Here is a 21,777-nt window from a genome sequence, read left to right on the forward strand (position 1 = left end):
CCATTACAATGGATTCCTTGATGCTTCTTGGACTTACAATTCAAGCATAGATCCAATACTTGTTTGCCTAAACCACCCACTCCCATTCTCTAATTCAATTTTCCTAAGCAATTCCACGATTAGTGTGATTTCTTCCATTCCATTGCATTGATCGTCTCAAATTGCTTTGCAAGATAGTTATGTGATATCTTCACTAGGGTTGTAGCCAAGGAAGCCCCTTATATCTCACATTCAAGTGGCTGCTATTTGGACCACTCTTTAGCATGGGGGGGCAGGTTGGATACAATCACTATTCAGTAAACCGACCTTTCCCCAACCCATATCTTCGATCAATATGTCCCCCAATGCCATCCCAACCTTGGGTATTTATAGATCCATCTTCCTTTTTCAAAAACCCACTACATGATATGTCTACTCCCCAATTCAAAATCTTGGCCTACATTTCAGCTTCACCAACCTCTCCCCATCTCTTTCCTCCAAGATCCCTTGCCTTTCGAAACTTGCCTGAAAATCCTTTCTCCTCGCTCCTTCGCATGCCATCCGTATCATCTTTTATCTAAGAATTATTGCATGATTACAATAGATATCAAAATCCCTAGAGAAAAACTCGCTATAATTATTTATTCTTAAAACATTTACTTCCCTTGATGCACCTGAAATATATTACAAGAACTTTTTACTTGATTTCTACACAAAATATTTCCATTTTGTATTGGAAACATGCACATTATTATAAGGGTGGAAATGTACATGTAAGGAGGAATTTTTTTAACATGAAATACAAAATTATGCACCAAGGCAACCTAAAACTCGGATATATGCCTATATCTAGGAGGTCAAGAAAAATGCAATCTAAATGCATTATACTCATTAAAAAACTTATTGGTAAAGCTGTTTACCACTTTTAGTCCAGAAATATGCCTATATATATCTTGATATGCAGTTTGCTTCTTTCAGTCCACTAATGTGCTTGAATTTTTAAGCTATCCATCAGTTTTCTCCCTTGAAACTGATAAAAAAATTCCTCAAACCTTTATCCCATTACTTGGCAGTAATTCTGTGACAGGATGGCGACATACTTTTGTCTAATATGGTGCAAGCAACCCATTAAGGATTGGTCTAATAGTAGTAATCCCTTGATTAACAATATATTTATGATAGGACCCAGATGAGATCTCTGAATCTCTTTTTATAATCTTTCCTGAAAAGCCAATACATCAAAGGAGGCAGAAAACAAAGGCAGGCACAGCACATATTCTTGAACTCTACTGGGGAAACTATTCTACCTAGGTCTTGGATCACATTGATTTTTCACTTGCAATTTATAAACAGTACTCGATCAAAAACAGATTCTGAGATCAAAATTGCAAAAAAATTCCACTTTCATAAAAAATACCGACAGATTACTAAATCAGTGCTTCACATTGCACAGTAGACTGCTAAAGCATCAAGCTTGAGACAATTTAACATCTGGCATGTCCTTGGATTCAGTGCATACAAAAGCCATAGAATAAATTCATGCAGGTGCATCTGGATCTAGCCTCCTTTGAATTGCAGCAGCAGCCTGGAATCAGGAACCAAATGATATACGATGAATACCCATGTTATAAACTCAAATAAATAAAACAATGCTATTAGACAATAACATACCTCGTAGTTACCCAATCTGTACTGATAATTCATCTCTTCCCGAAGTTGAGCCTGTTCTTTCATTGCTTTTGCCTAGAGAATAGAAAGCAATTCCAAGTTATCCAGAACTGTCAGGATTCTGATGCTTTACACCAAGCCCAACACATCTTGATTTTTTCGTGAATTGATGAATTAGAAAACCAATAACTTTCTACATTAGACTTTGAAATGAACATTTCAGGAGAGCTACACAAACTTATTTGTGCTGGAAAAATAATGTTAATAGATCACCACAAAGGCCATACATGGAAAAATATTTTCAAATGTAATATAGCCAAATAATAGACAGAAGTGTCTCACAAATTACAGCATTATGTCACTAGTGATTATAATAAAATCAAGACTCCTGACTATCCAGGTCCTTTTCTCATGTGTATATCCTTAAAAGAGGTATTTGAGCCAAAAGCAATGCTAATTTTATGATAAGACCAAACTAATATTATTAAAACGCTCGTATTATTGGATGATGAAGTTTTAGTACTAGTAGACTACAGACTGCCTGGTAATTCTGATTGTACAAAAAGGGAAATAAATGCACCTTGTCTAAAGATGTAAGTTGTGATGAGCTGAAAATCATCCTTTGAATCTCCTGGAACTAATTGTTAAAAGTTTTTGAAACTGTGGCTTTATACCAGAATTTGCATGAAAAAACCCCTACAAGTTGGAGTTGATGAATTTTTAGAGACGAAGTCTCTTGAACAGAGCTTAGATGTCTGATACTTATTCAGCCATAGAAAACTTTGCTTTGGCTGCATAAACAACTTCCTGCAGGCATCCTTTTGCAGATTTACCAAAGACATCTTGATTTTCTGCAGAAATATTTTGTTTTTTTATTATCTTCACTAAGCTTATGCAAATCTGGGCATATGTTCCGGAATTCTTGGTCATGTTTATAGTTGTAGTCTTTAGCATGCAATTCATTCTCTCATAGTGTAAAGACATGTATCTAAGTTAGAAGCCATATACTGCTATGCTGCTCAGCATACATTTTTAAGTGATTCATTCATAAATGGATTCCTCACCAGTTGAATCCTTATGGCTAGTACTGCAACACAAGATCAAGGATGGGCTATAAGGTTGCAGGTAGTCTAGGGATTACTGAAGCGAGCTGAATTTGAGAATATTGCAGGCAAGCATCTGTGCTTATGTCTCACAGAGTAGGGATTACAGATCAGGTATACTGGTTCTGGTCTGAGTTGCCAGTTCAGGTTAGTCGATACAGCTGGGCTTAGACAAAATATATCTACCTATATTCTCATAATTTGCAACAAAATAACACAGAGAATGGAAAACACAACTAAAAGTAATAAATCAAATCATTACAAAATTACAATAGAGAATCTTCAAAATGTTCTCCATCAAGAATATCAATGTCAACACTTCATGCATTTGAACCACAAGCAACCCCAACACCATTTCCAGTATCTGCAATATGCAAGTCGTATGTAAGAGCCTTCTTGCTCTCTAAAGAGGCTATAGAAAACGAAGCAACATGTTAGTGTTTTAATTAACATTTTCAATGCAACATGGAACGGAACATGTATAATAGAACTATTCCTCAACTTACAAGAGGAAGCGTCCTATAATAAATAAATAAACACTAAGTGATCTAAACAATATGTGCTTGCTATTTATAACCTGTAGAAGTATGCATTCTAGGTTGTTTCAGGCATAGAAAACAGAACTAAAGGCGTATTTAACTATGCAGTACAAACAAATTTTAAATAAGTCTTTTTGTTTCCAGGCCAAAGTGAAAGGTTCACGCACACTTCTACTCATGATTTGTGACATCAATTGACGAGTAACCCTACAACAACTACCATGCATATGCTCTTTAGCGAAAGGTGGAGAGTAAGTAGTGCCAGTACACATAAAGCTAGGATTCGTTTAAAGTTTTAAACAACAAAAAAGGTTTGAGAAATTAGACATAGGGATTGGCATACAAAATTACTAAACAACCTTCACTGTAACTTGCAATAAAGAGAATGCAATTTTAAAGCACTCAGATTAAAATATCTACACCTACAATAGCAATTGTGAACTGAACATAGTGAAGCTATAACAACCAACTTGACACCTACCGTAACACAATGAATTAGTTCATAAAACCATATAATGAAGGAATTTAAACTCACAACAGTCAATCAAACTCTACCAACCATACAAAGAGACTCAACTTGAAACAACAATGTGATCTCAAGGTGAAATCACCATATCTAAGGAGAAGGGTTTTCATCCCATAAACTGGTATTCCAAGAGATTTTATCCTCAAGAAATATGAACTCAAGTTCTTCCACAGAACAAATGAAAAAAAAAAAATCAGTCACCCAATCTTTTCAAGACACAACCTCCTTTTGTAACCTTTTAGTTTTTTGAGTTATTTAAGGAAAAAGCATTTTGTGCTATGCTTTCGAAAAAAAAAAGAGGAAATTTTCTCTTCTTTTTCCAAAAAATGGTTTTCTGCTATTTTTCGGAAAACATTTCTTAACTGCTTTTTTTGAAAAAAGAACTCCATGCTTTACAATAAAGATGCAAGTTGTCAAATAAAATATTACAAGTAATTTTTTGACAGCTAACTTTTTATTATTATTTTCCATTTTCCAATGCCAATTAGCTTATGGGAGAACTATGGAAAATAAGCTAATGGCTAAACAATTAATTGATCATGTGCAAGAAGACATTACACAAAAGATATTGATTTAACAAAGCCCAAATGCAATCCTTGAGTAGAATTGCCTTAAATGGAGATAAAAGTGTTTGCATCCCCAAATCTACTATCGAAAACCAAGACAGTTTCTGTCCTTCGGTTATCCAACACTAGCGGTTTTCTGCATTAAATGCTCCATACTCCAAATTGAAATGAACATAATTGATTTGATGTGAACCTTGACTTCTCTTTAATGCTAAGTTACCAAATTCGTCCCTCACCTAGCAAATTCAACATTAGTTTTGTGGCTAAATTGAATTTGGTCCTGGTTCGTATCAAATTCATCATTTACCTATCAAATTCCTGACAGATTCTCTATTTCAGACCCTGGACGAATCTGGGTGAATGTCCAGCAAATATTGTAGTTGACGGAAGAGCTCAGGAGTAATGCCTGCGACTTTGGAGTGAATTTGGGCGGGCGACCAAAAAACATTGACTTTTTAATGTTTTTATAATTCTGAAAAGGCATTTGTTTGGTTTATAACTTTATTATAATCTGATTTATTGTGGGACCAACCCAACCCTAAAGGCTAAAACATGCTCGCATCTCATATTTAATATTACTTACACCGCACTTCATATTACTTACACACGTATTCGGAGATGTTTGAAACGGAGGCAGTATTCAGTAATCCCATTCGCAGCTATTTGAAACGAAGGCAGTGATTACTGCTAACTGTCTAAGTTCTGAGGCTGAGGCAGTGATTTCTTCTGAGAACAGAGGCAGAGGAAGACCCATGTTCTGAGGCGATTATTTGTGTTTCTGCCAGCGGTTTGTGTTTGTGTTTAATAGCAGAGAGGCAGCAATTTCTTCTACAACTCCAGAGATCAAAAAAAAGGTAAGGAAATATTGCATGCAACTTCTTGTTTATGCATCATAGTTTCAGTTTGATACTTGACAGTTTCATATTTCTCTTAAATTCTTCTTGAATCTGAGCAGATAATATAAATTAAATTTAAGAGAAATTTAACTATGATAGTAGAATTTTAAGAGAAATTTTTCATTATTTTTTAGATTCTTGGATTTGAATTGTTCTTAGTTTTTCCATCCTGAAGTTACTGATACGTACTAACTATCCATTACAGTTTGACAGTTTGTAACTTTGTGTACATAAATAAGCTTTTTCAATTTTTAATATTTTGTTTTATTTGTTGTGTATATTTTTTGTAGATTTAAAGAATGGCTGCAAGTGAATTTATTGCCAATAACCCCCACTTCAAAATCGATAGATGTTCCCCACTTTGGAGACATGCGCAAATGATTCAACCAATGCCAAGTGGAGGAGGTTATGTGTGGATTTGTAGCTACTGCAAAGAGGAGTTTAGTAGCTCTTATAGTAGAGTAAAAGCACATTTGTGCTTTATTCCTCAAAAAGGCATCAAATTTTGTACCTAAAACTTTCCTTCCAAATCACATCGTAAACAAATATATAAGCTACTGGGAGGGCAAATTCTTCACATCCGTTGGAAAGTGGTAGGTCTTTAAAGAAAGGAAAAACATCATCAATGTCTTCAACTACCAATCCTAGTGAACCACCTACAGAGGGCCATCCATTCTTGCATCCTCAACAACAGATTGTAAGTAAGAGAGCAATGGGACCCTTGGAATCATTATTCCAAAATGCGCTAGAGACATTGTTGATCAAGCCATAGCCAGATGCATTTATGCAAATGTATTGTCATTTAATGTTGTTCGCACACCGTATTGGCAATACATGGTGAGGGCAATTAATGAGGCTCCAAACGGATTCAAGGGCCTTTGTTATGAGAAGGTACACACCCCTTCACTGGATGATGAGGTGACCCATATAGAGAATGCCATGTTGCCCATCAAGGATTCATGGGTCGAAACAGGTGTGACAATAGTATCAGATGGATGGAAAGATGCAAGGAACAATCCTTTGGTGAATGTTATTGCAGTTCCTACAGGAGGTGCAATGTTTTTGAAAGTTGTGGATTGTCAAGGAGAGGTAAACGATGGTCCTTTCATTGCTAACATTCTCATCCAAGCTATCGAGCACATTGGCCCTTAGAATGTTGTTCAAGTAATAACAGACAATACAAAGAATAGTAGGGTTGTCGGCTTACTGGTTGAGGAGCGGTATGAACACATTTTTTGGAATCCTTCTGTTGTGTACTCACTCAACCTAATGCTGCAAAAGATTGGCATTAAGATTGAGTGAATAAAAGAAATGTATGAAGAGGCACAAGAGATCCAAATGTTTGTTACAAACTACCATATGATGCAAGCCATACTCAAAAAATTCTCAAAATTGGAGCTCTTGAAGGTAAGTTGAATTGTTTGAAATTTAAACATATTTTAGAAATCTAGCCACTTCAGTAAACTTTCTATGTTTTCAAATTTTTAACCTATTATTGCTTTGATTTTAAAATAGGTTGCTGAGACATGCTTTGCCTCCAACAATATTGTTTTCAGACACCTTGTCAAGGTTAAAGATGCATTGACTAGAATGGTCAATAGTGCTAATTGAGCCATATGGAGGAATCTAATAGTGCCAAGGAAGCTGCCATAAGGGGATTGATACTAGATGAATCTTGGTGGGATTGTGCTAAGTACCTTCTAAGGATCATGGAGCCTATATTGAGCATGATCCAAAACACTAACATGGATAGGCTTTGCTAGATGAGGCATATGATGGCATTGACTCCATGATTGAGGCCATTAGAAATATCATAAATGAGAAAGAACAAGATCCTGATGAAATGTTCTTCAAGGAGCTACTGGTAATAATGGTAGAGAGATGGAACAAAATGACTACCCCTTTGCATCTACTTGCCTTTGCATTGAACCCCAGATTCTATAACCAATTGGTCCTCAAGGGGAGTACCACTAGAGTTGCCCCATACAGAGATCTTAAAGTTGCTCAAGGGTACAAGGCAGCCCTTTGAAGACTCTTTCTTGAGCACCTACGACCTGTAGTGAGGTCTGAATTTATGAGTTTTGAGAGCACTGATGATTGTGGTCTTGAGACTCTTGATGCTCTTGAAGATAAGAACAATGTAGAGGCTCATAAATGGTGGCCCATTGCTATCAAAATTTTATCACAGGTAAGTTTTTTAATCTTAAGATTCTAATTTCTAGTTTCTTGTTGGTAAGCATTCAATACTCTAATTGCTAGTTTCTTGGTGGTAAATTTGCAAATCTCGATAGGTTGCTAGTTCATCATTATCTTAGAGAAATTGGAACACCTACTCCATTCACTCAATAAAATGCAACTGTCTAAATTCCTTATTTGTACATTCAAACTTGAGGCTCAAAACTCACAAAGAGAATACATACAAAAAAGGGGAGGCAAAACAATGGGATGTCGAACTAGAGGCTGCGGAGTTGGAAGTCCACTTTGATGCACTTGCGATTGAAGATGGTGATCTTGAGATACATAGTACTGATGGAGCTGATCCTTAGACTATGGTTGAAACTGCTAATGCTAGTGGCACTAATTGTGCTTCTAATCAGCAATTCCCTAATGATGATGAATTCTTTGATGATTTTTTATGATACATTGATATTTGACCACATATGAGTCTAAAGTTTTTGAACTGAAACATTCATATGGTGGTGAATTTTGACATTTTGTCTTGTCATTCAAACAAAATCATTAATATATGTGGTGGCTATGTGTAATGTCCCGGTTATAAAATAAATGTATTTAATTAAACCTTGTTAATGGGCCAGTTGATTTAATTTATCTCGAACCCATTTTTATTTTAATTGTTTCCATAAGTAAGTATGGCCATCGGCTATCTTTGTACACCTTCGGAAGGTTTTTCCTGATGGGTATTTTAAGCACGGCATGTAGGTAGTCATAGGTATGCAATTTGGATTATTTTCTCTGTACTGCGAATTCTTGTTCGAGTTCTCTATTGTTTGTCATTTTGGACCTATTTGGTTTGTCCGATTTCGGTGGGATTTAACTCTCGCCCTATTCCATCACCTGTAATACTTCGCTCAGATCTAGCAAATCAGAGCACCATCTCTTGGCAAATATTAATTGAATGTTTCTGTGTTCACTCTCCATTCTTGTTCAGGTTTTATCTTGTTCATGGTGTATTAAGCGAATTCACCTTCCATCACGACACGACTTCACCCGCACAAATATGCATCGATACGAACACAAACGCCTCCATAAACTATACCTTCCATCGTACGGCCCTCTGAAATCTACCGTACAGCCTCATAATCATACTGTACAACCTTGCTTTGTAATCCGCAACCTTCTGAACACCTACTGTACGACCTTCCTGCTTTGTGGACTATACAGCCATGAAACATTCATACTCTATGGCCTCTTGAACACATCTGTACAATTGTCAACTGCCCCCGTGCTGCAATATATGACTAGTTTGACTGTACTTTGTCCTCCCTCCTCACTGTACGGCCCCATGCAGACATTTGCCTTTTCATTCGTACAACATACTGATTCTCGTGTGGTTGTCCATCAGGCCGTACGGCCACTTCCATTTGCTCCCCGTCGCCATTTTTGCAATCGACAGACAAATACATAGTTAGGAACATTACATTATGTCACAAGGTTCAAGTTCGAGTCTGTAACAATAAAGTTCGGCAAGGGTGAAAAATTCGAAAAAAATCAACATTAAATTCGCCTCGTATAAATTTGAATTTAAAATATATAAATATTAAAATCCATTACGTTATCAAAATAATTTAACATTTCTATTTAAATTTCAATAATATTATAAAATAAAATCATCAAATTTGTTATTTATTACACTCAAATAATATCGCATCAAAACTTTAAACTAATTCGAATATATAAACTTTTCTATATTTATATTAGAAGATAAAATAGTCAAACTTTCTATTTATCAAAATTTAAAATTATTTTAAATATTTCAAACCTTATTAAATAAAAAAATTAAAATAAAAACAATATTAATAACTCTCAACACATTATAATGTTGGTATGTTCAAGAATTTAATTTTAATTTCCTAATATATAAATGACGAATCCCTCTCTCTAGCTTTCTGAGTAAGCGCGCAATGCATAATGTATTTTGTTCTATTCTGGTTTCACAGCCGACATAGGTGCCATGCGAATGTTGTTCAACACACAATGCAATCTCACCCACGTGATCAATGGTGTCATTATGCATTTGAAGCCCTCCTAACAAAATCAACAAATTCAAGTTTATTATGCAAAACACTAACGACAGAGCGTGGTTCCATTTGTTTTACCTATCTATGTAATACATTTTAATAAAAATGCCCTTGCCTGGTTCTATGCAAACTATAAGATGAATTTGAATGAGTTTTTTAGATTTTATACGATTCACCAAATTCCGAACTTCATGTATGAAGTTCGGCAAATCCTGTGACATACTGTGGTGGTGTATTTTGCTAAATTGCTTTATATTAGCATAGTGGTGTATGAACTTATTTGCTGCAGCACATTTTTACATAAATATAAAAAAAATTTAAAAACTTTTACGGACAAACTCAAAAAGAACCCGAGCCCAGCCTAAAAAAAATTGTTTGAATTTCAAACCTGAATGTCAAACCCACATATGAACTAGAGTCCAAACCAGCAACTTAGCTTTAATGTGTGCACTTTGGGGCCTCTATTTTATTTAATATTGTCTCTCTCTTAGAATTAGAGATAATTTTGAACCATATCAATAAATCCCTTTGAATTATATTTTGAATGAAGTGTTATAAACTTATGTTGCCTTTCTAAAAATAAAATGATCGAGCCTAATATAAATATCATTATTTCCCTTGCTTTCTCCCTTCGCGGGGAGGCAAAACAATGGGATGTCAAACCAGAGGGACAATCCACCCTTCCTGAAATTGTTCCCATTGAGTGATTACAAACATAAGTATTCAAAGCTCTCAATGCCAGCATTATGAATCATGTCGCTGTGCCATTGCAGCCTAGATCCTATACCTGTCAAACGAAACAAATATTTTCAAAAACATTCTGGTCTCTACATGAACTCATATGCTCAAATATCACCATGCCAACATTATGAATCATGATGTATTGATCATAGAACCAAAGTCCTCTACATGTCAAAAGAAACAACTTTTGCCGAAAAGACCGATCATGTCACAGGTCACTGCCATTATTGAAGTCTCAAGGGAGAGGTTTCTGGAGCTGCTAAAGAAGGCAACATGGTGTTATTCCAAAAAGACATCAGATTTCCAATTTTGTGCTTGAAGAATAGGATAAGGATAGATTGAATACCAGATATACTAATCCTGATCAGACTCAACAGGGGAACTTGCATGAACATGGCAGTAGTATTCAGAGGGAGGAGGCCAGTAGCTGGAATATTACTAATGACAAAAGCAATAATGATGGATGGGACTAATCAGTATAGTCTGATTTCTTTTTTGGGCATAATGAGTCTAATGTTTGTCTCATGTTTGCTTTGTTAATGTCGGTTGAAATTCAGTCTCTTCCGTTGTAAATTTTAAGCTCATACTCTGAACTTGATCGACACTAATTGGATGATAGTGTTGTAGATACTTTTTTACTTTTTGCTTCTGTAATCAGTTCATTGACTATTTCTAATAGAAAAAAAGATAGGATCATGCTATTACAAGAGATATTTTATTGGTAAGATGTAACCCTAACCCTAATTTGTCGTGATTGTGATTCTAGGCCAAATTTTAGGAAAGGGACAACACGCTTGGCAGGCACATGATGAAGTAAATGTGTTCATGGGAGCAAAAGGAACATGGAGAAAAATTAAGGTTATCAAAACAATTTTGTCCAAGGGTTATATGAAACAAAATATGATAACAAAAACACCTCAACTAGGTTGCCTCCAACAAAGCTTTGCCATAAACAATAGTGAACACCTTTAGGAGTAAAAGAACATATACATTGAATATTAGAAAAACAATTATCCTAAAAGATTATTTCAAAGTAATAAACCACATAAATGATTTAGAGACTGTACAAGCAATATGCAAAGATTAAATTCATTATAGAATGCAGCAAAAACAATTATCACTACTCTCTTGTACATATACACCATACATGCAAAAATAATTGAAGAATATGAAGAATGTCACCTTTCCAGACTTCATAGAGAGTTGCATTGCCTCAAGTTCAGCATCTTTCTGCTTTTCACGCTCCATCCTTATTTCTTGCCTGTTATTAACATCCAATCACATCAAATATCAAGCAATAATGGGCGCAAATACAATTGTCCACAAGCTACAGACCAATATATCCCACAAGAAACTGCTTCTTTGTTTACAAATTTGAACGAGGTTCTCTCAAGCCAAAAGCAGAAGCAATGCATCCCATAAGGGCTTTATTATGGATAAAAAAATGAAATCTAGAACCAAGGCAAAATTGTTACTAAATAATGTGGCCCTCCTTTATTTTCTGAACAGAGCTTTGCAACTGAAAATCACTACAAAACATAATCTAACCGCAATGATCAGAAACACTGCAAATGGTCTAGAATCACATGTTAATAAAGTCTTCTAAAGTGTTGGTGTTCTAGCCATATGCATTAGAAGTTTGTGCATGCTTGATACTAGTGTTTATCTCCCTTTACAAGTGTTCTTCAATGAGTTTTCAAGGCCATTTTTTATGGTTTGCAACATCATAAAAACCACTCAAGAGACTTATTCAATGTGGTGAAGTTGCTACTGGGTGTTAAGTTTTAATGTCATATAATAAAGAATGCGGTTTTAAATTAATTCAATGAAAGCACACAGTATATGCCCTGGGAAAACCTTCTAACCTTGTAAGTGAAAAACCAGCAATTATTCTGTGTACATATTTATAAAAATATTCAAGGTCTGATTAGAACTTGTCAAGATCAATATATACGTATTGATCTGCAAAATATATGAAATGCTCTTTACTGTTTATGTATCTCCAATACGTATTATATTCTCTGTATTAATATATATAGTCTGTGATCTCAATATCCTCTGCAATATATGATATTTATAAACTGCAATCAATGTATCCTCCATCTCCTGGCAGTGACCTTCGATCTGAATATGATATTGATTGCCACTAACAGTATCAATATTCACATATTGATGTGCCTCTGCATACATATCGACCTATACAGGAACTATATATTAATATCTTTGACGGTATGCAAGAGATCAATCTTCAACAATATATATATCTTCTACAGAAAATGGATGTGTCTCTTGGATATTCAACAGACATGTCTATTAAAAATCGCCTCTTTTCATTTTTTCATGAGAATGCCAATCTCTATGTTAATAGTCTCTCCTTAATGTTAATCGCACAACTATTTATCACATCCTTTGCAAGTGATGATCATCATTTGGAGACTTGATTCATTTGATTTCATTAACACCTTAACAAATTATGATCGTTGTTGGATTGTCTTAATAGATCACTGTTGTATCTGTTTGTTAATTTATATATAATATTTATCGTCTCAGCCTCCCGATGCTATTCCTTCAACACTCCCTCTTAGCTAGCAAGGATGTACTCATATGAGTTATAGTATAGTGTTAGCCACGGCTACTCAATACAAGTCTTAAGTCATGGAGTCAATCACATGACATCCATCATAGGTACTCCTAGACGATGGAGAAAGGGCTAATACCTCAAAATTTTCTCACAAAGAAGAATGCTACAAGGGCTGCTACCTCAAACTTCTCTCGCTAAAAAGAATGCTACGAGGGTTCATACCTCTAACTTCTCTCATCAGAGAAGAATGCTATGAGAGCTGATACCTCAAACTTCTCTGAAAGAGAAGAATGCTATGAGGGCAGAAACCTTAGACTTGTCTCGCAGAGAAGAATGCTCTGAGGGCTGAAACCTCAAACTTTTCTCGTACAAAAGAGTGCTACGAGGGCTGAAACCTCAGACTTCTCTCATAGAGAAGAATGCGACGAGGGTTGAAACCTTAAATTTCTCTCACAGAGAAGAATGCTACATCTCGAGGAACTACTGAAGTTTGTTGTTCTACATTTTGTCACCACAAAATGTAGGTAACAGTATGAAACTTTTCAACTTAGTTTCACATTTCTCTGATAGTTCATTATTTCATTGGTTAGTATTGATCAATTGATCAACCTCAATTGATATAATCAATCCTTTTACTGAAGGCTTTCATCAAGTCTTTTTAGTTTTTCTGTTTGTCGAGCCTATGCTTGATTGTTTAAGCCTTCAACATCCTTTTTCTCATTTTTGAGTGTATTTGTTGGCTTTTGGTCCTTTGATTTTGCTCAAGTTATTGCTTTCGGTTTTCCCTTCGATTCGATCTATCTTAGGGCTTAATCAGAGTTGGCAATCAAAAGATATGACCATTTTAGTGCCCAATAAGTGGGCTTTCTAGGTGCAACTACACAAATTAAAATATCATGTTATATTTTGAAGTTGACATTCACTTTTTGAAAATTATAACATAAATTCACTTTATGTTTTTTTTTAAGTTATTTTAATTTTTCACTTAAAGTAACTATAGAGCACTTTATATTATATTTTTAAGTTGAGTTACTTTTAAGGGACTATATTAACTATATAGTTTAATTTAATTTTTGAGTTTTAATTCAAAACATCCAAGTAAATATTACTTTTAAAATGATATTTGCACATTATATATTTATCTATATAGTGTAAATATTATTTATAACCCATTTGAGTAATACTTCTTCAAATATTAAATTGCAATGTGCTTAATTCATCACTTTAGTTGTGCATAACATGTCTAAAAGCACATTTTCATCAAAATATGCAATTGCATCCGAAAGGTGCAATTTTGAATAACACGACAATCTTAAAACACATAAAACATGTCATTACATGTGTTTTCAACTATGCAATGACTCCCAAAAGGTGCGATTTTGCACTAAGGGTCATTTGAGAGCAAATTTTAAAATATGCAAATGCATCCAAAATGTGCAATTTTGCTTAGAGACTCCATTACATGTGTTTTTAAAACATGCACTTGCATCCAAAAGATGTGATTTGAATAAGGAGTTTCTTTTGGTCACTTTAAAACATGTAATTGCACCCAAAAGGTGTGATTTGTCTTCAACTACATGCACATGTCTTCAGAAAACCCGGAATTGAAGATTCAAGGACAAAAAAATTGATGTTTTCCTCCTCCAAAAAGATGTTTTCATCAAAAATGCTTAGATCTGCCCATATAATGGTTTGAAATCCATATCACAAGGGAGGCGCTTTTGAGTTTTAATGCATATATATGCATTTCGGGGTCATGATTTTGCATATCCAAAACAAAAATGACCCAGATTTTGCATTTTTGAGCCACATTTTTGTGAAAAACGCCGAGATTTGGGGCACTTTTGATCTTTTGTTGGCCCAAAAAATTGGGTTTTTTATCCACAATTATGCACTTTGAAGTCACATTTTTGCATTTGGGTCCACGTATATGCATTTGGGGAAGACGTTTTTGCATTCCTCAATAAAAAATGACTCAAATACATGCATTTTTAAGCCACGCTTTTGCAAAAACGACCCATATTTTTGCATATAAAGGGCACATTTTTGTTTTAAAAACTAAAAAAATGGCATTTCCAGCCCATACACATGATATAATAAGAGTTGTTTTTGAGTTTTAATGCATGCTATTGCCTTTGGAGACCATGTTTTTTGGTGTTCTCATGTCAAATTTGACCCTTCATTGCTCACTAATATTTGTTAAATGCAAGTACGGAAGAAGTCAAATTATTGTTTGAGAATCTGGATTTGGAGGAGAATGGTCTTCAAAGTCTATGATTCTTGTTATTTTGGCTCTTTAATCTCCAAGTAAAAGGGCTTTTTAAAACTTGCTCATCAATTCATGCTTATCTTGCTATTTCCATGCAAATTTTAGCTTGATGTTGCACACTTGTTCATATAGAGCCCATGAAAAGTGCATTTTTTCTTTAAAAATAATGAAAATTCTCATTTTTCATACTTCTGATTTTTTCCCAAACTCCAAATTCGAATTTGTATTTGATAGCAACTTGCTTTTTGACATGTATGAGTTTAAGACCACAGGTAGTTTGTTTTGTGCTTGTTTTCATTGTTTGCTTGCTTGCTTTCTCATTTTTCTTCTTTTGGAAAAACTTGCAATTTCTTCCCAAGAACTTGAGAGCACGTTTCACTTCACTCCATCTTCCACCTCATCGTGGAAGTGCATCATTTCATTCCATATTCTCCATTACATGCCAAGGCACATTGCATCTATTCCTATCATATGCAATTATACTTCAAGAGCAATTACATGTAGTTGCACTTTCCATGTCTAACATACTACATCTCATTCTCCACATGTGATTACATGTAATCTCACCCTTCGTCCACATCTACATGTAGTCTTATCCTTCATTCCCATTTAGATGCATTTCCATCTTCCAAACCTAAATGCATGTTCGTTTTACATGTAATGGCATCCGGAGAAACCATTTTTGACTAAACATCACACTTTTAAAGTCAAAAGTTATCATTTGTATGCATTCATATGCATCCCAACTTGTTTTCTTGGCTATACCCACGAAAGCCCATCATTGCCCACATACAATCCATCTTTCCAACTCCAACTTTGGCCCTTTCCATCCAAATACATATGCTATTTGATTCATTTTCAGTCATTATATGTGTTTCATAAGTGTCTAATCCATACTTTTAAATACACACCCCTCATGAATTCGTCATTGCAACTCAAATCCCAAAGTTCTCAAAGATTCAATCTCATTGGAAGATGTTATCATCTTCATGTTGTGGCACACCCTTCAAGATATGTCAAAACTTCTTCGAAAAGAAAAACAGAGATATCCCCTCAAGAAGGCATGTTTTGATTCTCAAGAAGCAGTAATTCATTTGATCTTCATTTTCCCAATGGTTATTTGAGAACCTAAGTTCGTGTGGGAATGCGTCAAGCATTTTTTTCAAAAAAACAAAAGTTACAAATGCTTGTTGGAAAGTTGTTCTGAGTTTACATCCAGACACCATCGAAAAGGTTTTCAAAGTGTCGGAGACTCTAGAATGCACCAATCTACAAAGGAGAATTCAACAACTTGAACGAGAAAAAGTTTTGATCACATCAAGATTTCAAATGACAATGGACAATTCATCAAAGAGAGTCAAAGGCTATCAAAAGACGTAACAACATAATTATCAAGGTGAATGCAGTGCCATAAAATACAAGAACTCCTGATCCCCTTCAGAACAATCCGTAGGATTGTTTCAGTTCTTTTTCGTCGTTCTTCTTCTTCTTCTTTCATGTTTGTTGTTGGAGAGGATGTATTATTGTAATACGATTTACATATGTAATGACATGTAATCCAATAATTTCTCTAGTTTGTTAGGCCAGGTCAAAGTTGGTTGAGTTGCTCTCACTTGTTCTTCCTTTTTCTCAACTCCTTTTCCTATATAAAGGAGTGCCCCTCATAAAAATCACCTTTGTTATATGCAAGAAAGCTCTGCCAAACTTGTGCAAGCATAACTTTGATTGTGTAGTACTTGGGAGAAAAGTGAATAAAAGAAGCAATTGGATTCGAAGCTTTGACTGGAAGCAATTGCGATAGAGAAAATTAGAAGCTTTGACTATAATTTGCGCCTATTGTCTTTGATTCGTGTTATTATTGTGTGTTCAATAATAGAGCGTAGTGAGTTAAGAAGTAATCGGAGCCAAAGCTTTGACTAGGAGTGATTGTGGTAATACATAGACTAGAAGCTTTGACTGTAGCTTGTGTTACCATCTGAATTCATGAAAAATAGTTAGAATTTCCCTACTTTTGTAAGTCTGCGCATCCCAATGGTAGAGGTTTTTCTTATAGAATAGAGATCATCTACTTCTGAAAGTCTTTGCGCCCCAATGGCAGTGATTTTTCTTATCAAATAGACAAGTGGGACTTAGAGCCAAACTGATACTCTTTCAATCAACCTTTGAGTTCGTGTTGGTTTATCTATATCATCGTTTCCAGCTACTAGATAGAAGTGTAGATAGAGATTTCATCTTGCCCATTACTCACTCTGCGGGTAAGTGGATTCTTTCCTAAAAGTTAAAGAGGAAAAAATATTGATAACACCCCTTACAAAATCTTTTTACTTCTTGCTTACCTTGAGTTGATTCAAGGAACAGTGAGAAGGGGGAGCCTTTCCTTCAATGTAGGAGAGACTTGGTCTCATACATTGTGGCTGGTCTACCTATTTTGCGACCAGATTTCCACAAAACTGTTGGTTGCAAAATATCCACCCAACAAAGTTGAGACTCCCTCTCAGCTAGGAATTCATTTTCCACAATTCCAAGCTTATCTCAAAAGTACACAAATTTTAGTTTGGCAATGGCTTAATGAGTATGTCAACTATTTGTTCATTCATGCTAGTATACTTTAGCCAAATTGCATACGTTTCCACCACATCTTTGATATAGTCATATTTGATCTCTATGTGCTTTGTCCTATCATGGAATCCAAGATTGACAGAAAGTTCCACACAGCTTTGATTATCACAATGAATGATTGTAAACTCTAATCGTTATCCATACAATCCAGCTAGGAGCTTTCGAAGTTACACTGCTTCACGAGCTACTACACTAGTTGCAATATATTCAGCTTCTTTTGTACATTGAGCAACACATGATTGTTTCTTGCTACATCAGAAAATCATAGCAGATCCCAAACTGAAACAACAACCAGGGGTGCTCTTAAGATCAGCAACACTTCCTGTCCAATCAGAATTTCATATGGCCTTCCAAGACCGAGTTCACTCTTGAAGGATACTTCAAGCCATATCCAACCATGCCATGTAAGTATCTCAAGATATGCATGTTTGGGTTCACACATGAACTGGCTCAGTACACCCACTGCATAGCAAATATCTGGTCTAGTATTAATATAATATCCTGAATTTATCTCAAAAACAAATTTCAGAATACAACCAACAACTCATGTAAATAAAACCAACAAATTAAACCCGCAAATGAGCCAATGGATACTTGTTAACATATGCAGTTCAAAACTCCAGATTTGCTATTGTATTATAATAACCAGCAATACAAAAACATGACCAGAAAAAGCTAATATGAATTCTCCTAGAATATGGTATTCCATTGTACATCAACAACACAATAACAAGCACTCAAATACCCAATCTTGTAAACAGTATTACAGCTGGATTGGAAATACTAAGAAAGAACCTGTACGCTCAGTGTGAACTCCGTCTAGAATCCACCACAATGCTGAACCGGGTTTGCGTCAAATACACTAGAAGAGCCTTAAGGAATCTGTCCTCAGGATCATGAAACTAAAAGCAAAGCTTCCACTTCCTTGAAGAGAAAACTGAAACAATATCCAAATCTAAGTATGTCAAAAAAGAATGGGACTTCCTCATTTAATGCTCAAACAATGACCCTTCGGTTGTCTTTTCTTGTCTTTTCGCCTTATTCCTCCTTTGTCACTTTCGACCACTTTGTAATATTAAATTCACCCATCTTAACTAAGTTACATTATGTTCTCACTAAGTCAATTTTTAATAATACAGGAAAATGTTCTTAATTTCCTAAGGTCCCAAAAAATGGACATTACAGTCCTCCCTCCTCAAGATTGTTTGCCCTCAAGCGATCACAAGTCCATAAACCAATACCAAGATCCCATGTCCATCAATTAGCATCTTTGTGCCCCAAACTGGTAATTTTGAAGTCGAGACCTATCATATTGTGGTACCAGAAATAAGAATATAACCCATCTATCATTATGATCTCTGTATCCCATGTCATCCTAAGAGATATTGTTGCTTCTACGTGTTGTGCTACTCTGAACACAATTGTGTCCTACTCTGAACACAATTGTGTCAAGTCTCAAATAGTAAAGCAACTCAAAATAGTCCACCTAATGCATAGTGTCCATCTTGTGAACTCCTGGATCCCAAACCAGTCTATCCATCTGATCTTGGGAATAGATGTGCATCCTCATACAATCTTCTCTAGTAATCACCCTATCGTTGTAGTCCTATGACCAAATTCCAAAACAAGTGCATACATCTGGGTCCCAAATCTTGCAATCAATCTCATCCTTGTCATGTGAATCAAGTAGATCTTCCTCTTCCACTTCAAAAAGTGGATTATCAAAAGTCAAATCAGCATCCATCTCACATTAATTGTCAACCAACTGAATGTCTTCCATCTCATCTCGGTGTTCTAATAGTTTTGTCAATTTCTTAGGGCAGCTATCAAAATCGTAAGTCTATTGAATGATATCAAGTTCCTTAATTACTTCCTAGAAAAACTCATGCCTTCTTAAGATCTCCTGTTCCCTAGATTGTCTGGTTGCAACAATCTGATTTTTTGCTTTATGAAGAGCAACGCATGTATTAGCCAATGCCTCTTCAGCGACATTAAGCTCCAAATTGAGCTTACTAACCACATTATCTTTTTCCCTCGCTTGTTTAGCATATATTTCGGAAACCTTTATGTAATCCTTGTCTGTAAGAAAGCATAAATAATTTGATTTCAGACTCAAAGGCTACTTTAACCCTCTATAAAGAAGCACCATACAATCACTTCCTATTCCCATTTGACTCTTTTTTATTTGTGTCTTCTTGTAAAGACCCTCAATGATCTTGTGAGTGTCATCATAGCATACTAAGGCTGCAACAATCATATCTTCAGTGACTTTCAGCTGATTCTTCAAGATATGTTTCTCATCCTTATTATTGTGAGGGGCATTTTTTGATTGATTATCCAAAACATCATCATCCTTGAATAACATCTTTGTTTGGTCATCTAAAACCCTATCATTTATAAGTGAGCTGCTAATATAAGACATGCATCATTCATCACACCTTTCAAAGATGTCATCATATGTTTCAGATTGATTTGTATGCAAAGGCAACATTGCTGCTATGTCACTAAACAATTCCTAATGACATGAAATTTTATAAACATCCATCATGCTTCCACATTGACAATCCTTAATGGAACCTTGGTCAATTTCCATCTCTAAGTCACCAATGTAGAGTTTTAAATTTCTCCTTCTTTTAACAGTAGTTGAATTCATGTCATCACCATTAATTGTATTTTCTTGTGGGGGCAAAATGGTGAGAATCTTATTATTTCCATTGCTGGCCTGAATTTCCTGAGCTGCCTTATCTACATCACAAACATGAGAAGGTGTCCATGTCTGATGGCATGTAAAAAAAGTCCTCTCTCCTTATTTGGTTCTTACTCATTTTTTAGACATCTTGCAACCTGTATATCTCCTAATGTTAACTCACATTCAGTTAATAATTTCTTGAACATGTCAAATTTATGTTCAATTAATTCCTCTACAAGCTTGTAAGCAATAGGTGAGGTTATATTCTCCTTTTGCCATAAAGCCAGCAAATCTAATCGTAATTCCTTACATACGTCATCATCCTCGTCTAATATTTAATGACATGATTGTTTTAATGCAAGATCTCACAATTTCATCATCATCCTTGTCTAATATTAATGGCATGATTGTTTTAATGCAAGATCTCACAATTTCGTGATGATGCTTCCTAAGAAAAATTAAGAGACAATGAAACAATTGTCAAAAGATCTCTTCACAATAAAGGTCCAACATGGGAATGAAAAATCTGGTAATTGCCATTGTTTTAGAATCTTAACCTTCTTACCACAAGTAGGGTCCTTGTCATCATGTAACCCCCGTAGGTTGTCCATAATCCTCTATAATACCCTTCTTAATATTGCAAGGTGTTGTGATTCTGGTCATTTCGCTGAGGCAAGAGGCGACCATTAGTCTTATTGCTACACTTGGATGCCCAATGAAACTATGTTGTACTAAGGCAACCACAAAGGCTGCAAGACCAAGTTTAAGAACTTCCAATCAGATTGATCCACTTTGGATAAATAGGCATTTAGTTCTTCCAATTTATGAGAAAAGATGGTCATGAAGCATTCAATTGCAATCCAATGATGTACAACCCATTTCCAATTTGTTTCTCCCTTTGCAAGTTCCTTAGCTACTCATGATTAAAGGTTACGTTAAATTCTTTTGAGAAAACCTTGTTTTTCAGACCTTCCATTGCACCTTGTTTTGATTATGCTATCAGATTTCTATGGGAATTCCCAGTTATATAACTATAAAAGACTTCTGCTGAAATGTCCCTACTGGGACTGCTATCAAAAATGTTGTGCGACTGCTCAAACAAATTAATTCATTGTCTCCCAAAAATATTTTGATACCAGTGGTGATCCAAGAAGTAAATTATTTTGCATTGATATTTAATTTCTATCACAACTACTAACAGAAAATTCCAACCAGAAAGAAGACGTAATAGACTGGAAATGGATTGTTCCTTCAATAGCAAATTCAAATGAATTAACTCCTAAGTCCCTTAGGGTGACGTCCTAACATGCAAGAAGTAATGTGATAGAAGAGACCTAGAAGT

At 35.2% G+C, this 21,777-nt stretch overlaps 1 protein-coding gene across 1 annotated transcript in view; it reads right to left on the reverse strand.

Annotated features, from left to right (window-relative positions):
- Window positions 1–1,114: 1,114 nt before the first annotated feature.
- Window positions 1,115–21,777, reverse strand: part of LOC149543604 (nucleic acid-binding protein) — a 124,115-nt gene continuing 103,452 nt past the window's right edge. Inside the window, exons 6-8 of the mRNA XM_089798387.1 lie at window positions 11,460–11,538; window positions 1,651–1,722; window positions 1,115–1,564 (exon numbers count right to left, since the gene is read on the reverse strand). Coding sequence (XP_089654513.1) covers window positions 1,517–1,564; window positions 1,651–1,722; window positions 11,460–11,538 — 199 coding nt within the window. The 3' untranslated portion in view covers window positions 1,115–1,516. The remainder of the gene's footprint in view (window positions 1,565–1,650; window positions 1,723–11,459; window positions 11,539–21,777) is intronic.

Source organism: Cupressus sempervirens, chromosome 8, assembly GCF_028749045.1.
Source record: "Cupressus sempervirens isolate cs-2001-9-10 chromosome 8, ASM2874904v1, whole genome shotgun sequence".
Classification (NCBI taxonomy): Eukaryota; Viridiplantae; Streptophyta; class Pinopsida; order Cupressales; family Cupressaceae; genus Cupressus; species Cupressus sempervirens.